At 36.8% G+C, this 22,059-nt stretch overlaps 1 protein-coding gene across 3 annotated transcripts in view; it reads right to left on the reverse strand.

The window, feature by feature from the left end:
• The window catches only part of TNPO3 (transportin 3), a 79,129-nt gene that overhangs the window by 51,978 nt on the left and 5,092 nt on the right, over nucleotides 1-22,059 (reverse strand). For 2 of the 3 annotated variants that reach the window (XM_055590869.1, XM_055590871.1), the window contains exon 2: nucleotides 295-495. In XM_055590869.1, the coding sequence (XP_055446844.1) occupies nucleotides 295-495 (201 nt within the window). Of the gene's footprint in view, nucleotides 1-294; nucleotides 496-12,465; nucleotides 12,581-22,059 lie in introns of those variants that run through there. The other variant, XM_055590872.1, reaches the window with a different exon arrangement.

Here is a 22,059-nt window from a genome sequence, read left to right on the forward strand (position 1 = left end):
GTAATAAGAGTGTGTGTGTATGTGCGCACACACACATAACGTGACTGTGAAAACCTAAACACCTCCCTCAATTTTGTTATTTAAGTTAGTCTGATATCAAATGACTTCTAAGATAAATACAAAGATTTAAATTTTTCACATTAAATTTTTCACATTCTATTCACTTCTAAGAATACAGCAATGAGTCTTTAAAAAGTTAACATCACTTCTCATGGCCCAGCATTGCTAATCAAAATTAACCTGATAAATCCAAATAGCCTTACAAATTTTCCTAATGAGAAGCATAGGATTTACCTGTGTTACAATAACAGGTGACAAGTCTTTCAAGTTCTGGATATGAGTTAGTAATGAGTCCCGTAAAGAGGCATGAGAGTCTGTGGGGAGCTCATAAAATGAGGTCTGAATCTTCATTTTCATGGTCTGTGCAGCAAAATAGCATGATTCTACATCTTGCCGGATCTGTAACAACTGGTCTGAAATCTCCCATGCATGAACCTAAAAGTGACAAAAAAAAAAGTCATAAAAACTACTTTTCTAAACAACCTTAATGCCATGCAACCTCAATACACACACAAACTTATTTAGACTAAAGTATAATGAAAGAAAAAATCTGAAAGATAAATTACCAACCAATTCAGTCAAAACTTTAAACTACTGCATATTTTTATAGGCTGAGCTCAACAAAAGTACTACCTAAAATCTTCTGATTCTAGGAAGGCATGAAAGTTATCAATTGAAGAAAGAGATCTAAGCCTTGCTGATTAGAATTATTAATTGTGTAGAGGGGGAGAGTATAAAGAAAAATGTCTCAAAGTTTCTGATAAAACTAAAATGTCTTTGTATAGCTCCCAATGCTAATCCATAAGTTGGATATTTCTTCTCTTATCCATTTAAAGTAAGCTTTTGTTCACTCTGAGAATTGTATTTGGACGCTATCTTAATATATCCATAAATAGGAGAATACATTGGTATTTCATATTTAAATAGGGAAATGGCAACCCACTCCAGTACTCTTGCCTGGAAAATTCCATGGACAGAGGAGCCTTGTAGGCTACAGTCCATGGGGTTGCAAAGAGTCGGACACGACTGAGCGACCTCACTCTCTCACATTTCAATATTTAGTTGCTGACTAAAACAGCAAAAAAACTATCTCACATACTTACTTTTCTTATGTTTTTATATCTGCCAAAGTGCTATATATGTTACTAAAATCATTTTCACAGGAGCATCTATGGAAATAATAAATAGAATGAATGAAAGCACAGAATTTGGTCTCTGTAAATTTGGTCTCTTTTTTACAAGTTATAAAAACTTGTAAGACTTAAAAAAGTTTTATTTTGAAAGATACTCTGGGAACAAACTCATTCAGTATAAAGTAGGCAACTAATTAACAACTGATAAACTACACCAAACTGCCTCTTCATGCTGCTAAATCACTTCAGTCGTGTCCAACTCTGTGCGACCCCATAGATGGCAGCCCATCAGGCTCCACCGTCCCTGGGATTCTCCAGGCAAGAACACTGGAGTGGGTTGCCATTTCCTTCTCCAATGCGTGAAAGTGAAAGTGAAGTCGCTCAGTCGTGTATGACTCTTAGTGACCTCATGGACTGCAGCCTACCAGGCTCCTCCGCCCATGGGATTTTCCAGGCAAGAGTAGGGGAGTGGGGTGCCATTGCCTTCTCCGGCCTCTTCATGGGAGCAGGCTAAAATGGGCTGGTAATAACAGACTGAAAAATTTTTTCAATCTCAATTCAATAACAGAGCCAACTACAGAGAGAGATCACATAGATTTATCTACTTAATTTCTTAGGAAGACAGCACTTCACAAGTAATACACAATGATTCTTCAAGATCTTTCCAAAAATAATTGGAAAGTCAAAGAAATGGCCTATATAAGTTCCCAAGGTAAACTGAAAAGAGACTCTAAAACTCACAATGTTTAATGACATAAAACTTAGCTTTAATCAAGTAATAAGTTGATAAAAACCAAGCTGAAACATTAACTTCCTTCTTGATACAATGTATTTATTAATTTTTTGTACTTTTTATCCCTACCATGTCATAAAAAATCTTCTAAGCCACATAGTTTTTAGCCATTCATTATCAAAACAATAACCTAAGCGTATCTATGATTTAATATGCCATCAAAATATATCTTGCTCAAATTGATATTTTAAAAAATAGCCAATAGCAAGCCTTAGAATAACCATAAGTGCCCTAATGAAAACAAGAGCAATTAAAGACCAAAACCAAAACACTATAGACATTTACAACAAAACTAGGTATTATCTAGTTATCTCCAAGAACCCCAAAACATAAGTGGATGGGGACATGCCAGTGACATCTGTAAGACCTGTTTCAACCTTAGTAAAAACAGAAGCAGAGAGAAACAACAAGGTATCTAATGGATCTAAGAGGAGAGAACATCAAAAGTGTCAACAGGCAGTCACTAGAAAACAGAGAAACCATCTGAAGACTGCAGCTGAAAACAGAAAGGTTTTGCCCAATCCAAAAGCAAGTGAGTAAAACAGGCCTACGTAAGAGGCTAGATGGAACCATCTAGCCTCTATCAATTCTTGAAACTGAAGTCAGGGCAAGGCCCCAAATGAGGAGAAACTGCTGTGAAAAGAATATCATACAGAACAAGTACAACAGAGACAAAAGGGAAAAAAGAAGGGAACAAAGCCAGGAAATCTTAGAAATCAAACCAACATATCTGTAAATACTATCTGAAAACAACAGAAAAGGAAGCTCTATGAAGTTGGAAATACTACTCCCTTAGCTATGCCTCCTTCTAAAAGGTAAAAAAAAAAAAAAACAAAACACTAATTTCACAAAAAAGAAACCGCTGAGTTCAAATGCCATATATATAGCAATGGGGGGTGAGGGTGGGGCGGGGACGACAATGAGCAGAACAGCATCACTACAAGGAATGTAGGCCAGAAAAATATTTTAAAAACTAAAGGACATAGGTGCCAACCGAAAAAGCTCTCAATGGCCTAAACTACAAAACCTGGGAGTAACAAATTATGATACTATTGGATAATTCAAAAATAAAACAAAATCCATGAGTACATACTGATGTGAGTAACAACTAAATAAACGAGGAGAGGTTATTTGCAGGATATTAGACATCTTTTTTTTTTAACATTAGAATGCTAGTTAATAAAAGGAAAGGAGGGGAATAGAAAATCACCACTGTTAGAACACCTCAGAAATAATTGCTACAAGCAAGATTCATGGATAAGTGATAAAATACAACAAACTATCTCCCCAAAATATTCATTGGTTACTGTGGTGGTTTTAAATTCTTTGAAGTGAAAGTCACCCAGTCGTATCTGACTCTTTGCAACCCCATGGACTATATGGTCCATGGAATTCTCCAGGCCAGAATACTGGGGTGGGTAGCCTTTCCCTTCTCCAGGGGATCTTCACCAACCCAGGGATTGAATCCAGGTCTGCATTGCACTCAGATTCTTTACCACCTGAGCCACAAGGGAAGCCCTTAAATTCTTTAACATTTACTATTAAGAAAACTCAGACTACTACTCTGCTAGAGCGACAATGGAAAGAGGCCTAAGACTACATGGAAAGCAAATGAAGCCCAACTAAGTCAAGTCTTCCAGCCATTGCCACCAGAGTGTCAAGCATGTAACTGAAGTCATCTCAGAGTGCAGAAGAGTCCATCCACCAAATGAAGCCTCATGGAGAAGAATCATTCACAGAGCCCTGCTTGAATTTCCTCACGTTCATGACCTACAAAGGTATGAGATACAATGAAATGGTTTCTGGTTTAAGTCACAAAGTCTTGGGAGTTCAGGATAATTTGTTTCACAGTAGTAGATCATGAAGACAGACAATCAGACATTATGTGCTTCCTGTTGAAAGAGCAGATCACCACAAGGACAAAGGAACAAACCTGCACCTCATTAAGCCTCAGGATCCACGTGGCAATCTGCAGGAAATACACAGGAAAGTAGAACTGCATCCTAACTACGTAATAAACAAAATCAAGACTGTAGGGAAACTCAAGAGGTCAAATGACCCAGAGTCCTGTACAGAACAGGAAGAGAAAAAGATTAAGTCACTCAAAACATCTACCTTAATTCAACAAGTTATACATTTGCTTTGTGTGGTTTTTCTATATCTGTGTTTAAGAAACAGAACAAAACTCAGTACTGCTTATTAGATTAAACTAGTATGAAGTCCTTCTCTCTAGTGAAATCTGTCAACCCACCAGGTTAGAACCCTTGTGGAAAAGTGCATTGATAGTGCAGTGTCATGTTGTGCTTTAATCTGAATGGCAGAAACTAGCAAAAAACATCAATCGTATCTTTCTGATTAATATTTATCTCTATTTCTCTATAAATCTTATCTGTATTTCTGACAAATACCCTTATATCCTTAAAAATAGAGATCTCAAAAATGAAGGGCAGAACCAAAAGACAAAATAAAACAGAACAGCTATGTCCCTCTGCAGAACTGTTAACTTGGGTTTACGGATGCAAAGACTTATTTTTCAAGCACAGTTGATGATGTTTTAATATTATTTAACATGTCCTTTGGAACTGTCTTTAAGAATAAATATGAATTTGCAGCCCTAATATAAGGTATTCCCAAGGTATACATTTAAAAAATGAAGATGCAAATGTTATCATAAAATCCTTTTTGTAAAAATTTAAATTACATTTTTTTTTTTTTGGAAAGCATAGTGAAGCTTTTTAATATATAGGAGTTAGTTTCATGCACTACATGCTCCCTAAACAATCTGAAGCTGTAACGTTCATAGCACTAATCAAGTAGCTCAACACTGGTTTTACCATACTAGCCAGCTTTACACCAATTTTCCAGCCAAAAACAAATAGAAAAAAATTAATTAAATATCAAAAGAACTAGTTTGAAGACATCAGAACTACCAAAACATCTAGAACATGAGCTACTGATTCCAGAAACAAGAAAGAGGAGAGTTCAGCCTAATATTTGGCTCTACCTCTCCCCTCAAGGCATTTATATATGTATTTGAAATGGAAGACAAGAGGCTTAAGAAGCTGAAGAGTTTTGGGGAATCTCACAAGAATAGGGAGATAAAAAGTGGAATTCAGAGCTCACCAAGGAAGAGGACTGGTCAATAGTCCAGATTTCCAGTTTGGGCCAGTACAGGAAACAGGAAATGTACCTCAAAAAGGCTAAAATTTCTCCAGGATAAACCAAATGTTAGGCCACAAAACTAGTCTTAATAAATGTAAAAAGGGAACTTCCTTGATGGTCCAGTGTTTAAGAATTCATCTGCCAATGCAGGGGATATAGGTTTGGTCCCTGGTCTGGGGTTCCACATGCTGCCAGGCAACTAAGCCTGTGCACCACAACTACTGAGTCTGTGCTCTAGAGCCAGCAAGCTGCAACTACTGAGCCTTCACGCCACAATGAAAGATGTGTACGATGCAACAAAGATCCCACGTGTGGCAACTAAGATGCCACACAAGCAAATAAATAAATAAAGCAAGATGAAATGAAACTGGAAATTAACAAAAGGAAAACTGGAAAATTCACAAATATGAAAAAACTAAATATCAATTATTGAACTACCAATGGGTCAAAGAAGGGAAATTAAGAAGACATCTTGACAAATGAAAATGGAAATACAACATACCAAAACTTACATCCAAGATGGAGTGAAAACATGCTAAAAGGGAAATTCATAGCTATACATATATACTTAAATGAAAATAATATATCTCAAATCAACAACCTAATTTTATATCTTAAGGAACTAGAAAAAAAGGAAAAAGAAAAAACTAAGCCCAAAGCTAGAATAGGAAAGGAAATAATAAAGATTAGAACAAAGACAAATAGAACATAGAAAAACCATGATTTGATTCTTGAAAAAGATTAACAAAATTGACAAACCTTTCAAAGTGTTAGTCACTCAGTCATGTCCAACTCTTTGCGAGCCCATGGACGGTAGCCTGCCAGGCTCCAGGCAAGAATATTGGAGTGGGTAGCCATTCCCTTCTCCAGGGGATCATTCTGACCAAGGGATTGAACCCCGGTCTTCTGCATTACAGGTGAATTTTTTACTGTCTGAGCCACCTGGGAAGACCTTTAGCTAGATTTTAACTAAGAAAAAAGAAATGAAATGAAGGTAAAGACATTACTACTAATTTTACAGGAATAAAAAAGATGATAAGAAATACTATGAACTGTACACTAACAAGCTGGATAATCCAGATGAAATGGACAAACTCCTAGAAATATACAATGTACCAAAAATGAATCAAGAAGAAACAGAAAATCTGTATAGACTATATTACTATAATTAGTGAACAGACTGAATCAGTAATCTAAACTTTCCAACAAAGAAAAGCCCAGATGACTTTATTGGTGAATTCTATCAAATATTTAAAGAAATAACACCAATCCTTCTCAAATTCACTCCAAAAACTGAAAAAGCGAGGAAACATTTCCCAATTCTATGAGGCCACCATTACCCTGATACCAAAGGCAGACAAAGATACTACAAGGAGAAAAAAAAAAAAAAAAAAACCTTACAAATCAACAATACCCCTTAAGAATACTGATGGAAAAAAAGAAAAAACTTAAATAGTAGAAAACCGAAATCTACAGTATACTAAAGAAGGAAACTGTCACAACATAAAGACTACATATGAAAAACCCACAATGAACATCATTTCGATGTTCAAAGACTGAAAACTTTTCAAAACTCTTAAAAAAACTTTAAAAAACTCAGGGACAAAAAGAAGATGCCCACTTCTATTCAGCATAGTACTGGAAGTTCTTAGTCGGAGCTATTAGGCAAGAAAAAGAAACAAAAGGCATTCCAATTGGACAACAAGAGGTAAAATGATCATTGCTAACATATGACATGATCTTTTATGTAGATAATACTCAAGATTCCCCACAAACCTATTAAAAATAATAAAGAAATTCAGCAAAGTTGCAAAATACAAAGTCAATACCCCCAAATCAGTTGTTTTTAATACTGACAATAAATAAGCTGCAGAGGAAATTAAGAAAACAACCACATATACAAGAGCTTCCAAAAAGGACAAAATATTCAGAAATAAAGCAAGTTGTTACACTGAAAACTACAAAATACTTGTGAAAGAAATTAAAGAAAACACTAATAAATGAAGACATTCTAAGTTTAAAGCTCAGACTTCCACAGTTGTTGAAATTGGCCCAAGTTCCCTACAGATTCAATGCAGCAGTAGCAGTGCTAGTCGCTCAGTCGTGTCTGACTCTCTGCAACCCCACTAACTTGAGCCCGCCAAGGCTCCTCTGTCCATGCGGGAATACTGGGCTGGATTGCCATTCCCTTCTCCAGAGGATCTTCCTGACCCAGGGATCGAACCCAGGTCTCCTGCACTGTAGGCAGGAGATTCTTTACCATCTGAGCTACAGGGAAGATTCAGTGCAATCCCTATCAAAATCTAAGGGCTTTTTAGACTAAAGGAATCTGGTCCTATGATAAAATCCTGTCAGAAACAAAAGAAATTACCTCAGGAGAAAAACATCACTGATTATCTCAACTTTTCATGAACAATATATCCAGTATTTATCAAATAAAAGCAAAAGAGGGGGTTGGGGGTAGAAACAGACAATAGAAAATAACTTATCTAGATAATGGAATTATCAAATGAGAACTAAAATAACTGTGATGTCTCGATCAAAATGATAAAATTTAGTATCACCAGTAATGGGACAAACAGATTTTAAGTGAGTATATGTGATTCACTTTCACTGCTGAAAACAACAATTTTTCATTCATACAGAATTCTTCCAAAAACGGCTTAAGCTAAACACTATCACGAGAAAACAATGAGACAAAATAGTGAGTGGGTCATATTAAGAACAAAGATAAAATGGGCCTGAATTTGTTTTTTAATATCACTATCATTTAAAAAAAAAAAAACAGGAAATTAAAGTGATGTAACAACTAAAAACAATGCATTATCCTTGAGTGGATCCTGTATTAGGGAAAATAAAATGTTTAAAAAGCAAGGAATCTGTCAAACAATTGAGAAAATTGAATATGGTTATGTATTTGATAACATAATTGTAGATCAATGTTCAATTTCTTTAATGTGACAATGATTTTAGTTTAGTAGAATGTCTTTGTTCTTACAAACAATATGCAAAAGTATTTAGGGATACAGCATTATAAAATCTGCAATTTACTTCTGAAAGATTCCAAAAGGGAGAAAAAGAAACAGAGAAAAAGCAAATGGGAACAGGCAGTTTGAGGAGAGAGCTTATTATGAATCAGTGTTCACAATACAATTCTTTCAAGTTATGAATTTTCAAAATAAACAGGAAAAATTAAGTAGCTGGTTAACATATTCAAGAAATTAGACATTTGGAATTTCCATTAAGAAATGGAATCTATAAAAAAAAAAAGAAAGGGAAATAGTAGAATTGAAAAATATGTTAACTGAAATTAGTACCCAAATGAAAGGGTTAAACAGCAAATTGGACAACAGAAAAAAAGATTACTATGCTAGTTCAGTTCAGTTCAGTCGCTCAGTCGTGTCCGACTCTTTGCGACCCCATGAATCTATGCTATGAAATATGAAATTCATGCTAGCATAACATGAATACTATGCTAGAAAATAGGTCAATAGAAAAATAAGACCTGAAGTACAAATTCAAAAAAGGATAGAAAGTAAAGAAGGGGAAGAATGTAAGTGACATATGGGATATAAGTGAAAAAATCTAACAAACATACAACTGAAACCTCAGGAGAAAAGTGGAAAAAAAAAAAAGGGGGGGTGCCGATATTTAAAGATAATGGCTGAGGAATTTCCAAACTGATAAAAGACGCCAAGCCACAGTTTAAGAAGCTCTGTAAACCCTCAGGACAGAAAAACCAGACCTAAGCACATCAAATAACACTGCTAAAAAACTGCTAAAGACAAAAAGGAAAATCTTAGAGGCCAGAGAAAAAGATATGTATTAACTTTAAAGAAACAGTTAATTAGACCAATAGCTGACTTGCCAACATAAAAAATGGGAATCAAGTATCAAGAAAATAATTGTCAGTTGGTTACTTACAGCAAAAAAATCCCTCCAAAATGCAACAAAATTTAGACACTTTGAGACCAAAAGAAAAAAAAAAGGAAGAAGAATAGGAAAGAGTTCATTACTAATAGAACAAAGAAGAAAATACTAAAACTAAAGGCTGTTCTTCAAGCAGAAAGAAAATAATTCTGGATGGAAACATGGAAATTAAGAAGGAATGAAGAATAATAATGGAAAGGCTAAGTATGTGAGTAAATATCTATGAACACTGATTATATAAAGCAACAATATCTCGTGGGGTTTAAAATAAATGAATCTACATGCCTGAGTGGAATTCCACATCCACCTAAGATGTAGAAAGTTGAAAAGAACACTGCTTTCCAGGTAACAATAAATAAAATCAAACACCATAGTAACTTTTCTTAAATGATCAGGAAGCTCAGGTCCCAGGACAAGCAAGTAAACTAAAAATTAAAGACACCTCTCCAAGGAGACAGAAGACAAGTGTTGGTTCAACTGTGGCAGGACAAAGAAGAGATGTGGAACACCAGACAACCAGGTAATCAAAGTTCAATTAAAATTATTAACAACTGATAAAGATTGAGGGTGGGCTAGTATGAACTATAAAATCCCTGAGACTCAGGGGGAATTCACACCACCCACAGGCTCTTACTCCTTGGAAGGAAAGTTATGACCAACCTAGATAGCATATTCAAAAGCAGAGACATTACTTTGCCAACAAAGGTTCGTCTAGGCAAGGCTATGGTTTTTCCTGTGGTCATGTATGGATGTGAGAGGTGGACTGTGAAGAAAGCTGAGCGCCAAAGAATTGATGCTTTTGAACTGTGGTGTTGGAGAAGACTCTTGAGAGTCCCCTGGACTTCAAGGAGATCCAACCAGTCCATTCTGAAGGAGATCAGCCCTGGGATTTCTTTGGAAGGAATGATGCTAAAGCTGAAACTCCAGTACTTTGGCCACCTCATGCGAAGAGTTGACTCATTGGAAAAGACTCTGATGCTGGGAGAGATTGGGGGCAAGAGGAGAAGGGGACGACAGAGGATGAGATGGCTGGATGGCATCACTGACTCGATGGACATGAGTCTGAGTGAACTCCGGGAGTTGGTGATGGACAGGGAGGCCTGGCGTGCTGTGATTCATGGGGTCGCAAAGAGTCAGACACGACTAAGCGACTGATCTGATCTGATCTGCTCTGCTCTGCTCTGACAGGCTCTTATCCACGCAACTCCACCAAATATTCAGGAGAAAGAACCGGGATAGAGCAGGAAACCAGAGAAAACCTCTTTGGTGGCACAATCCTAGAGGACAGGAGTAGCCACAACTGCAGAAAGGATACAAAAAGCTCTGACTAGACCCTTCTCCTCTAATGAATAAAAGTCTTATTTGGTGTGGGAGGGGCAGCAAACCATGTCACACACCCCACCCCCGCAAGGCACACATTAAGTAAGGCCCACTGCTATTATACTAAGGGTAACAGAAGAAACCCTCCACCCTACAGGGCAGGGCACAAGGTCTAAGCCCATCATACTGTAATAAGAATACCACCACAGAGGTCTCCTACCACTGAAGTAAGGGTAAAAAAATTTATCCTGCACAAGACCCACCAGATGCAAGATAGAGTGTGAATGCCACAGGGGATGACAATCACTGAGAAAGCCCCACCAAGGAGAACACTGGACACTGGAGGTGCTGAAGACCATGCACCCCAGATGAGGGCAACAGGGAATGATGACCCTGTCCCCAACTCTCCCAAACAAATGTTAAACACATCATATTCAAACTCATGAAAGCCAGAGATAAAGAAAAATACTGGAGGAGAAATCCTTTTTCCTTACTACTGAGGTACCCTTGACTGCAACAGTTCAATTGTAGTACTTTATATTGTAATTATTTGGGCCTTTGTTCATCTTTTCTAATAGATTATAAGCTCTTCAAAAGGAAAAAGTGAAAGAGAAGTTGCTCAGTCGTGTCCGACTCTTCGCGAAGAACAACCTTAATTATTTCTGCGTTTTTCAAAACTTCCCTAGCCATAGAGCAATATAAAGAAATCTATATTAAATCAGGGGCTTCCCACGTGGCTCAGGGGTAAAGAATCCCTGCCAATGCAGAAGATGCAAGTTTCAATCCCTGGGTCAGGAAGATCCCCTAGAGTATTCTTGCCTGTATACCCACTTCAGTATTCTTGCCTGAAAAATCCCATGGTCAGAAGAGCCTGGCGGGCTATAGACCACAGGGTCGTAAATTATTGGACGCAAAGCACACACGCACATATTAAATTACTAAATATGAAGCAAAATGACAAGATGCTATCATCTCATAAACCTACAACACCTCTTTGACTTCCCCAACACAAAGCCTACTCTTTTGCTAGGCAGCTGGGATACTTACTGGATTGGGAGTAAATTGTTAAGAGCAGAATCCACAATGTTTAGAAAGTGAAAGAGCAAGAGAAAACAAGCAAACCAGTTCTTTACAGATAAAGAAAACAAGGGCCCTGAAAGGATGAGATGTTTTTCATTCAGAGTCCTCATTTGCCGAACTCTGCTTGCCTTTCTTGTATGGAGCCTTGGTTTTGTTTCCAATATATATTTTGCTTTAGCAATGAAATGAAGCTCAATATGTTCCTAACCAAAATCTGAAGATTTAAGAATCTCAGAAAAATCTCAGGGGAGGAAAACTTTAAAAGTCTTCCCTAAATGGGAATCTTTTCTAGAATGACCTTACTTTGAAATATTACCAGTATTTCTGAAACAGAAAAAAAAAAAGAGAGAGAGAGAGAGAAGCAGCTAATCTGAGGCAACTAAACCAAATATAAAATCTGCATCTTCTAATGCTCATTATGCTATCATAGTTTTTCATTTTTTAACTAAACTCAGATGGCAGCTATATGTATTTCCTAGGACAATTCCTAGAAAATTCCCATACTGCTCCATGTGTAAATGTGTCAAGTGGAACCAAAGTAAAAAAAGAGCTGTCTTCTCATTTCAAGCATCCTTGTTTATCTTGATGCTGCCCCATCCACTGGTCAATGGTGCCTCTCTTTTCAAATATTTGTTCTTTGGAACAAGAATAAAAGACAAGAGTGACCTCTAAAGAAACCTGGGAAACTTGAATATCACAATCTTCTAAGTAAACTGTCAGTGAAAAATTACCCAGGATGATACTGCCAGTACTATATATTAAGAGGTCATAATTTGTCCCTTTATTTTGAATTCCAGGAGAGTTTAAAAATTGTTGGCATCCAAACAACAAGCAATCTTGTTTTAATCACTGAATCATTAAGAAAATGCAACCAAATCCTGACACAGTAGACCCTATAGTACACTGCTCACTGCTTTTCCCCTCTGCTAAGCTGCAGAAAGAAGAAAGGAAAAGGGATTCTTTACAAGGAGAGAATAAAGCACTTACACTTCATAGGACTTTCTAGCCACAGATGCCAGGTGCTACCCACTGAAATCCAGGCTTGAACTAAGCTCCACATTTCTGAAAGGACCATCTCAACCGAAGCCTGGGGCTCAGAGTCAGCAGGAGGAAGCTGCAGCTCCCACTAGCAGCACATTTCAAAGAGGCTGCAACAAGAGAACATTTTCCATTTAAGCAACTAATTCCAATCTTCCATTTCACAAAGCAGTAGCAGAACAGCCCTTTATATGAGTCTTTTCAAAAGACATTTCCATGACTATGTGATGAATATGAAACAGGCGATGGCCCAGCAATCCTTTGACTAACATGCTCCAAGTCTTTCATTATACTACTCAGCAGATCCTAAAAGTACTTGCTCTTTTTTTCTTTAATAGTCACGACTGCTCCAACTCATTTCTACAATAACAGTTCTGCTGTTATCAACAGAAACTGCTGAATCGACAGAAATCAATGAGCAGACCCTTAACAATGCAAGTCCACACCCAGATAGGGGCCTAAGGATTCATTAGCTGCCAAAAATCAGAAGCAGATTAGAGCTGGTAGTTAATCCTATACAAAAACTCCTCAAATTAAGTAGACTTACTCAGAATACTTCCCTGAAAACAGAAAAGTTCAAGCAAAGAGAAAATTACATTCTGGAAATAAAGATATTTCAATGGGGAAAACCCCAAATATTTCAATGGGATTTGAAAAGTAAGCATAAATGTGTCAGGTTGTTGTACTTTTTAAAAGCATTTCAATTAACGAATAATACATTTATTAAATGTTTATAGTATACTGGAAGGAGAGGAAGACTAGGTAAGAGTACAGTAAAAAGAACCCTTAAAAAACACTGTCAACAGACAATGTAACATTTTAGACATATGACCTGTAACAATATAGTATAGAGCTAGAAAATCAAAATTTCCCAAATCAAGAAAAAATCATTTTCATGAGACAGGTAAGGAACAAACTAGTTTTATTAACCTGAAAAAGAGAAAGTATTTTTTAAGTCAGTCAACTATCTTAAGGTTTTGTATCTAATCCATTATGAAACTTTTACAAATTTAAGACAAACTGCTAGGTCTGTCACAAGTTACTTTCTAATGGTTTTCTTAGACAGTGAGGAGAGAAAATGATATGAATGGATATTTAAAAAATATAAGCTATAAGCTTATATTTTATAGCTCTCAAAAGATAACCATCACTACCTAAAACTGTTATCTTTCAAAATAATTTGTTTTGCAAGATGGCCTGAAATACAGAAACTATGATGAAATGAAACTTAGCTAATACCTTCACCACAGCAGTAATGAGTAAACAATTCCCAACTCCAAACACAGAGCCTAAGTGAAAAATAATCATAAAGCCCTTAGTGAGCTCCCAGAACCATAAAATACCCATGTTTGCATAAACAACTACTTTTCTAGAAGCAAAAAAGCTCATTTATAGAGATAAGTTCAGTCAATTTACATTTCCACAGCCATCCCCATAATAACCGAACAGATAATTAAAAGAGAGACATTATTTCCCTTATGGGAGGGAAGAGATTCCTGGCTAAAAATAATTATTTAAAACATCAAAAGCTACTCAAATTCCAAAAGAAACACTCAAACACTGTTCAAGACAATTTTGGAAGACTGTGGTGCCCATATTTTCACTCTATCTTGATCTCATTGAGAGGAATCAGGAAGACCAAATGACTACACCCACTGCACATTGTGGTCTCCTCAGTTTCTGATTAAGTTCAAGTGTTTCTGGGACAAGCATTTCAAACAGTCCTGAGTTATAAAATAAACTTTGTCAAATAAACTTTGGCTCAAATCTGTAGCAGTTGGTCACATATATTATGATACTGAGAAATTTTGCCAATATTTTTTCCCAACAACTATAAAGAATTCCTATCCAAATTAAAAACCCTAAGTCACCTATACATGTGACTATTAACCCTCAAGACTGGCCCTGAAAAAACATATGTCTGGATCTGTAAGATCAACTTGGGTTAGGAGTGACTGAGCGTACATTTCTTGAAAATCAATTCACTGTGGACCTTAATAACTACACTGGGCCACCCTGCTTTAAAAGTAGAAAATGCCAAGCTTGAAACCATTTCAAGCAAATTAGTAGCCCATACGAGGGGTTCCTAAAAGCTGAACATATGGGAAATGGATTTCCTTTAATCACTGGTCTCCATTCCTGCCTATCTGAACAAGTTTTTTTTATAACAACTCATATAAACCTGAAGAATGAGAGTACTATTAGACATAACTAAGCTACACTAATACCCTGCTGAAGATTCAAGTTTTTTAACCATGTAGAAATATGAGATGCTAGCTTAAGGTTTAATAAAAAATGCATTATAGTGTCAGAAAACTCTGAATGCTTATGTAAAAATATATACCTTTTTAGGACTAGTTCTAAGTATATTCTTCTGCTTTAGGGTCATATGTATAAAGGGTATTAATAATGGCTGAGACAGAAAATACAAGTAACAATTAATACAGAGAAAAACTGAAAAGAAGAGTGCTTTGGGCTTGGGGGGAAAAAAAAAGTAAAAAACATGTAAACTCTGTTAACAGAAATTTCTTACGAAAAGAAAAAAAATACAAATTTAATAATATTTTCATTTTGAGAAGTCTAACCAGAAAGAGGAAAAAATTAAATTGATACTTTCAAGGGTTTCTGCACGCCAAACACAACAAAATTATTCCCATTAGCAGTACTGTGAACTTCCAATAAAGAGAAATAAACTTCTCTCTAGAACTTCACCGGTTTAAAACACTCTCTGGTAATATTTCAGTACCAGGGTACACGGTAGGGCAATACAGGACAGACAGTCCGAGCAAGCTCAACTTTCTAAGAATTACATCTGTTTTTAAGTTCAACAGAGCTTATGAGACTTCTCTAGTGGTCCAGCAGCTAAGACTCCGAGCTACCACTGTAGGAGGCATGGGTATCTGGTTGGAGAACTAAGATCCTGTATGCCACACAGTGCAGTCAAAGAAATGGGGAGGGGGGAAGAGTCTAAAATTCTATAAAATCTAGAAAATAGCATGTCGGTTCCTCAAATAAAAAACAAAAAACACAGAATTACAATATGATCCAGCAACTCCCCTTTTAGTGATATACTCAAAAGAATTAATAGAAGGAATTCCAAAAGATATCTCTACACCTGTGCTCATAACAGCATTATTCATAATAGCCAAAACGTGGAAGCTACCCAAGTGTGTACCAACAGATGAATGGATAAACAATATATGGTATATACATACATTCTTATTCAGCCTTAAAAAGGGATGAAATCCATCTACAACATGGATGAACCCTGAAGGCATTAAGTGAAACATGCCAGTCACAAAAGGACAAATACTGTAGGATTCTACTTATATGAGGTGCCTCGAGTAGTCAAGTTCATGGAGACAAACAGCAGAATGGTGGCTGCCAGGGACTATGGGGAGAAATGGGGAGTTAGTTAACCATATTTAATGTGTACAAATTTTTCAGTTTTATAATACGAGAAAAGTTCTGGAGATGGATGGTGGTGATGGCTGTACTGTATTATTCTATTCATAAGGTACTTGGAGTAGTCAAATTTATAGAGGAAAAAAAGCAGAATGGTGGTTACCAGGAGTTGAAGAGAGGAGGGGATGGAGAATTATTCTTCAACAGGTACAGAGTTTTAGTTTAGAAAGATGAAAAATTCTAGAGATAGCACTGATTGTTGTTCAGTCACTAAGTCATGTCCACTCTTTGCAATCCCATGGACTACAGAACCCAAGGCTTCCCTGTCCTTCACTATCTCCCAGTTTGTTCAAACTCATGTCCATCAAGTCGGTGATACCCAAACATCTCATCCTCTGCCACCCCCTTATACTTTTGCCTTCAATCTTTCCCAGCATCAGAGTCTTTTCCAATGAGTCGGCTCTTCACATTAGGTGGGCAAAGTATTGGAGCTTCAGCATCAGTCCTTCCAAAGAATATTCAGGACTGATTTCCTTTAGGATTGACTGGCTTGATCTCCTTGTTGTCCAAGTGACTCTCAAGAGTCTCCAGCACCATAATTCAAAAGCATCAATTTTTCAGTGCTCAGCCTTCTTTATAATCCAACTCTCACATCCATACATGACCACTGGAAAAATCATAGCTTTGACTATATGGACCCTTGTTGGCAAAATGATGTCTCCATTTTTTAATATGCTGTCTAGGTTTGTAGCACTGATTAACTTTCTAATATTTTGCATGTTTTGAAATGTTTATTTTTATATGATTATATTTAAAATTTTAGTAAAGACAGAGAATGAGATAGTTGGATGATATCACCAACTCAGTGGACATGAGTTTAAGTAAACTGCAGGAGTTGGCGATGGACAGGGAAGCCTGGTGTGCTGCAGTCCATGGGGTCACAGAGTCAGACATGACTGAGCAACTGAAATGAACTGAAATAAAACTATATTGATCATGTTGTGGTGATGGTTGCACAACAACATGAATGTACCTAATACCACTGAACTATATACCTAAAAATAGTTAAAATGTTAAGTTAGAAAATGTAGCAGTGGGACTTCTCTGGTGGTCCAGTGGCTAAGACTCTGTGCTCCCAATACAGAGGGCCTGGGTTCAATCCCTGGTCAGGGAACTAGATCCCACATGCTGCAACGAAGATCAAAGATCCTAGATCCTGTGTGCTGCAACTAAGACCCAGTGCAGCCAAATAAATAAATATTTTTTAGAAAATGTAGTAGTGCCCTGGTAATTTTATATTCTGTTTCAAACCATGGACTGGTCCAAAGCCTGGGAAGATGAGAAATAAACTAATCAAAATACAGATGAATGTCACCAGATAATAGACTACAATGGCCACAGAAATACCATCACAAATCTTCATTCATAAGCTCCAATACAACAAGGATGTGAAATGACTATATTTGCACTGTCCAAGACTTGGAATGTGGCAATGCAAATAAGGCACTGATTTTAACTTTAATTAGCTCAAATTTAAATAGCCACATTAGCCATATGGGTAATGGCAATCATATTAGACAACACAACCAGACTGGTACACTATTATATTCAGTAGAAAGGTCTTTGGTTTTTACCACTTATATACTCCCATTTTCCAGCAATGCAAAGCATTCAGTATTCCTATATTCACTGAACTGACCCCACAGAAGTAATACAGGAACATTTTCTATTTTCTGGAAAGTTTGCCTTTAGAAAACAGGTTTCATAGTCACTTGACTGGAAGATGAGAGCAGAAGCATTAAAAGATTTCTAGATTTTCAGGTGAATCAAATCAATGACTGCATTGCTAGGGGAAAAATCAAAGATTCTAGGTTTTAGAACTAAAAAGAATCAAGAAACTCCAAAGAGGAAAATTACTAGGAAAGAAGTTTGAAACTGATACTCCATGACCCATGACTTTCCAGATATATTTAGAAGAAAATTCTCAAGGCTATGTGATAAACCAATGCCAACTTAGTGTATCAGAGCATGATTCGATTCCAGTTGATTTATGTCTTTGGATTCTTTTCATCAACCCCTTTTCAGTCTAGAGAGTGAACTAGGAAACTTCTGAGATAACCTCTAATCCACAGACTGTCTCCATAAAGGTAGTTTCCTTCTTCTAATCTAAGTTAAAAATTTAGAACAAATGAGTAGCACAGTTTATTAGCCCTATAAAGAGATGGTCTTTCCTTCCAATACTACACCTTCTACTCATTTTGGTTACTTAGAGGTAAACAAAGGAAAGTAAGTATTCAAAATAGTCCATTGTTAAATAGGTTTCCTTTAAAATGTCTCACAATAATTTTCTTTCTTTAAAAACACTCTAAAGATAATCAGTGATATCTGCCTATCACAAAAACAAAAACATGGCTCTCAGTTGTTTCCAAGAATTTTGGTGAAAAAAAGTTACAAGTAATGACAGTAGATTCTTCTGAAAGTGGCTACTTTATACAAATCTCAGAGAAAGAAAAGATATTAATGTGTGGCATGGGCAGAACCATAAAGAAATTACACCTTTATACCAAATCTACTGTCCCTAGGGTCCATTAAAACGATACTAAATGGCTCTAAGTTTAGTAAAGTATGGGGTTGAGGGAAGTAAAGACAATAGTCTTTCAAAACATCTATTATTCAAAGCGGTTTTGAAACAAACCAGGTAGATTCTATTCCTTACCAATTTAATTTTTCTTGTTATTTTCTTAGGGACTATACAGTTTTGGATGCTACTTTATATGGTATAATTTTAGTTACCACATCTTCTGTTTTTAACTAAAGTAGATTTTTTTTTTTTGGTGGGGGGCGGAGGGGGGTCACCATGTGGCTTATGGGATCTCAATTCCCCAACCAGAGATTGAACCCTGGGACCCTCTGAAGTGAAAGCACACAGTCCTAACCACTGAACCGCAAAGGAATTCTTTATCAATTTCAAACTGAAAATTAAAACCTTATAATACTACACTAGCATGATTTCTTACTACACTAAAACACTTTTTACTTAAAATGTCACTTAGTGATCACTTCAAGACAGGATAGTTGTGGCAAAAAGTTCTCCTTTTCTGTACTCAAGTCGTTCAAAGTATAAAATGGGGGTAATAAAAACTTATCTCATAAAGATTGTTCTTTTAGAAGATTCGAAAGACTGAAAACAGGAGGCTGAGTAATATTGTTTATTTTCAGTTACCCACGGATATGTTAGAGAAACACAGCAAAAATAAATGAAATTCATAGATAAAGACAAATCTGAGTCATCCAACTGCCCCTTTGGAGATGCTACAAGCAGCTATGCGTTCAAGAACATTTTTAAGAACCTGTGTGTGTCAGGCATCTTGATCATTTAATAATCTTGGTTTATTCCTTCAACTATGAGTATCAGATTATATAAACTGAATACATAATACAGATATAGATTATAATATATATACAATCTATATCTATATTATATAGTCTATTAGGGCAGACAAAACAAGTTTTCAAAAAGGTAAAAACATGATAAATGCAATTAAAGTGCTTTAGGTGTTGGGGCAGGGGCGGAAATGAATTTCAGCAGAAGAGAATCAGTTAACACTTTAGACAGAATTTAAGCTAGGTTTTGAAAAGATGGTTAATTTCTTCATTTGAAGATAGGACTGGGAAAAAGTAATAGGTAAGCACAAAGGTAAGGAAAAAATCAATCATAAAATCAGACAAAGGTAGCATTTCCCCCCTCCTTCCCCTCCAAAAAACCCATCTGGTTTCTTTGAGATACTACAGCTGTGTGAGTGCTGATGCGAAAAGACCCAGTAAAGAGGGAGTTTGAGGATACAAGTAAGACATAGGATAATCAAAAGATCAAGGTTCCTGAGAATTCAGAAAATAAGATGCAGAGCACCGCGATCTGACAGAAGCAACTGGATACACATGCTCAAGTTCTTCAAATCAGACATGAAGGGATGGTGGTATATTGAAGAAAGAGGAGAATGACAGTGCTTGAAAAATACAAGACCTAACAAAGAAAAGGGCCAGTCAATGGAATAAGATTTTGATAAAATTCAAGAACTAAGTAAGACTTCTTAACTCAATCAAACTGACTGAAACATCAGTTTGCCTGAGGGTTCCTTCCAAAGTTAGAGTAAAAAGTTTTTCCCCCTCCAAAGGTGAGGGAACCCATAAGAACACAGAATGCAAACATAAACAATATTAACAAAACTGTGAAAACTAGAAAGCACACACACACACACACACACACACACGTGCGCGCACACATGCTCAGTTATCTTTGGGACCCCGTGGACTGTAGCCCACCAGGCTCCTCTGTCCATGGAATTTTCCAGGCAAGAATACTGGAGTGTGTTGCCATGTCCTACTCCAGGGGATCTTCCTGACACAGGGATTGAACCTTCATCTCCTGCATCTCCGGAAATGGCAGGTGGATTCTCTACCACTGCATCACTGGGGAAGCCCCAGAAAGCTAATGGGTGGGTGTTAACCCTCTGAGCAGGTCTGAGAAAGTGGAAATTTGCCTGCGGGCAGGGAGGGAAGAAGGGATAAGCATGGTGGAAGCCAAGGGGGCAAACTGTAGGAAATCAACCCTAAATATTAATTGGAAGGATTGATGCTGAAGCTCCAATACTGTGGCCACCTGATGTTAAGAGCAGACTCATTGGAAAAGTCCCTGATGCTGGGAAAGAATGAGGGAAGGGGGAGAACGACAGAGCATGAGATGGTTGGATGGCATCACTGAATCAATGGACATGAGTTTGAGTAAACTTCAGGAGACACTGAAGGACAGGGAGTCCTGGCATGCTGCAGTCCAAGGGGGTCACAAAGAGCCAGACATGACCCAGTGACTGAACAACAACAACAATAAAGGGGGCAAACTCCCTGATTTGCAAAATCCCAGAAAAGCTCAAGAATTGCAAATACTGAGGTACATCTGAAGAAAGAAACAGAAAACAGAACAAATGGAACAGAAAACAAAGAAATGGGTTCAAAAACCTTTGCCAGCAGTTTAGTTTCCTAGATTTTCTCCCTGACTCTTGAGGGACCAGGATACTATAACTATCCTCTCACCATCACAAAAACTCAAGGTTTAGTTTGGAGACACTACAGTAGAACTCTGGACTTTTGGACAACAGGCTCACCTATGGATGGGAGTATCATACTGAAAATAGATTAAATAAAGTCTATATACTCAGTGGTGAGATCCATCCTCCAGCTGATTCTCCCATATGCCACCAGCAGGCTAGTTTATAACTCCCCACCCCCACCCAGGAGAACACCAGAGAACTCTCAGAGGAAAAAAAGTGATCCAAGAAAAAAGACCAACAAAGTCAATGAGAAAGAAGAGATGACGGTTCCCTTTTATATTATCTGTCAAATCGGGGAGTAATCCAAAAAAAGATCATGGGATCCACGATTCAGTGCATCCAATACAAGAGAACAGAACTCCCTTAAGATGGTGAGATCCCAGGACAATAATTATGCAACAGACCTGGAGAGCAACCAGATCAGATTGGAGCAGGAAGACAGAGGGCTCTCAGGGAAGGTTTTCTTCCAACAAAAATGGAAACAGATTACCAGTGTGAACATACTAAGAGGATATTTACACCTACTAACAGAGTTTGGGATGGATTACTGTAGATACACAGAAAATAAAGCAAACGTTAAAAAAAAAGAAAAAAATTTTCACCAAAATTGCACAAAAAGAAATTATCATGGTATATATGTTTCATGATTCACAATAGGTAATGATATGACCAAAAATGTGGTACCTATGTTAGAGTAATGGGGTATGAAGAAGTGAAAGGAGCCTAAATCTTCATCTTTCATAAGAGAAAGTCTATATAAGACTGCTCTCTTTTTATCCTAAATCTTGTAAAACTATTTCCATTTTATAACTTTTAGAAAGTTTTCAAAGTCTGGTTTCAAACTTATTTTAACAATAATACCTTGTTATTAAGCTAATAGTTAATAACCTTAATTTTTATAAAAATTAAAATTATGTTAAGACTTCAAAAAACCAAAAAGTACTATATCACAGTATTTGAGATTCTTGAATCAGCAAAATAGAAGAATTTCAGAATGTTATGTGATCAGAGCTCAAGGTGTGAGTCAGTG

This window comes from Bubalus kerabau, chromosome 8 (genome assembly GCF_029407905.1).
Source record: "Bubalus kerabau isolate K-KA32 ecotype Philippines breed swamp buffalo chromosome 8, PCC_UOA_SB_1v2, whole genome shotgun sequence".
Classification (NCBI taxonomy): domain Eukaryota; kingdom Metazoa; phylum Chordata; class Mammalia; order Artiodactyla; family Bovidae; genus Bubalus; species Bubalus kerabau.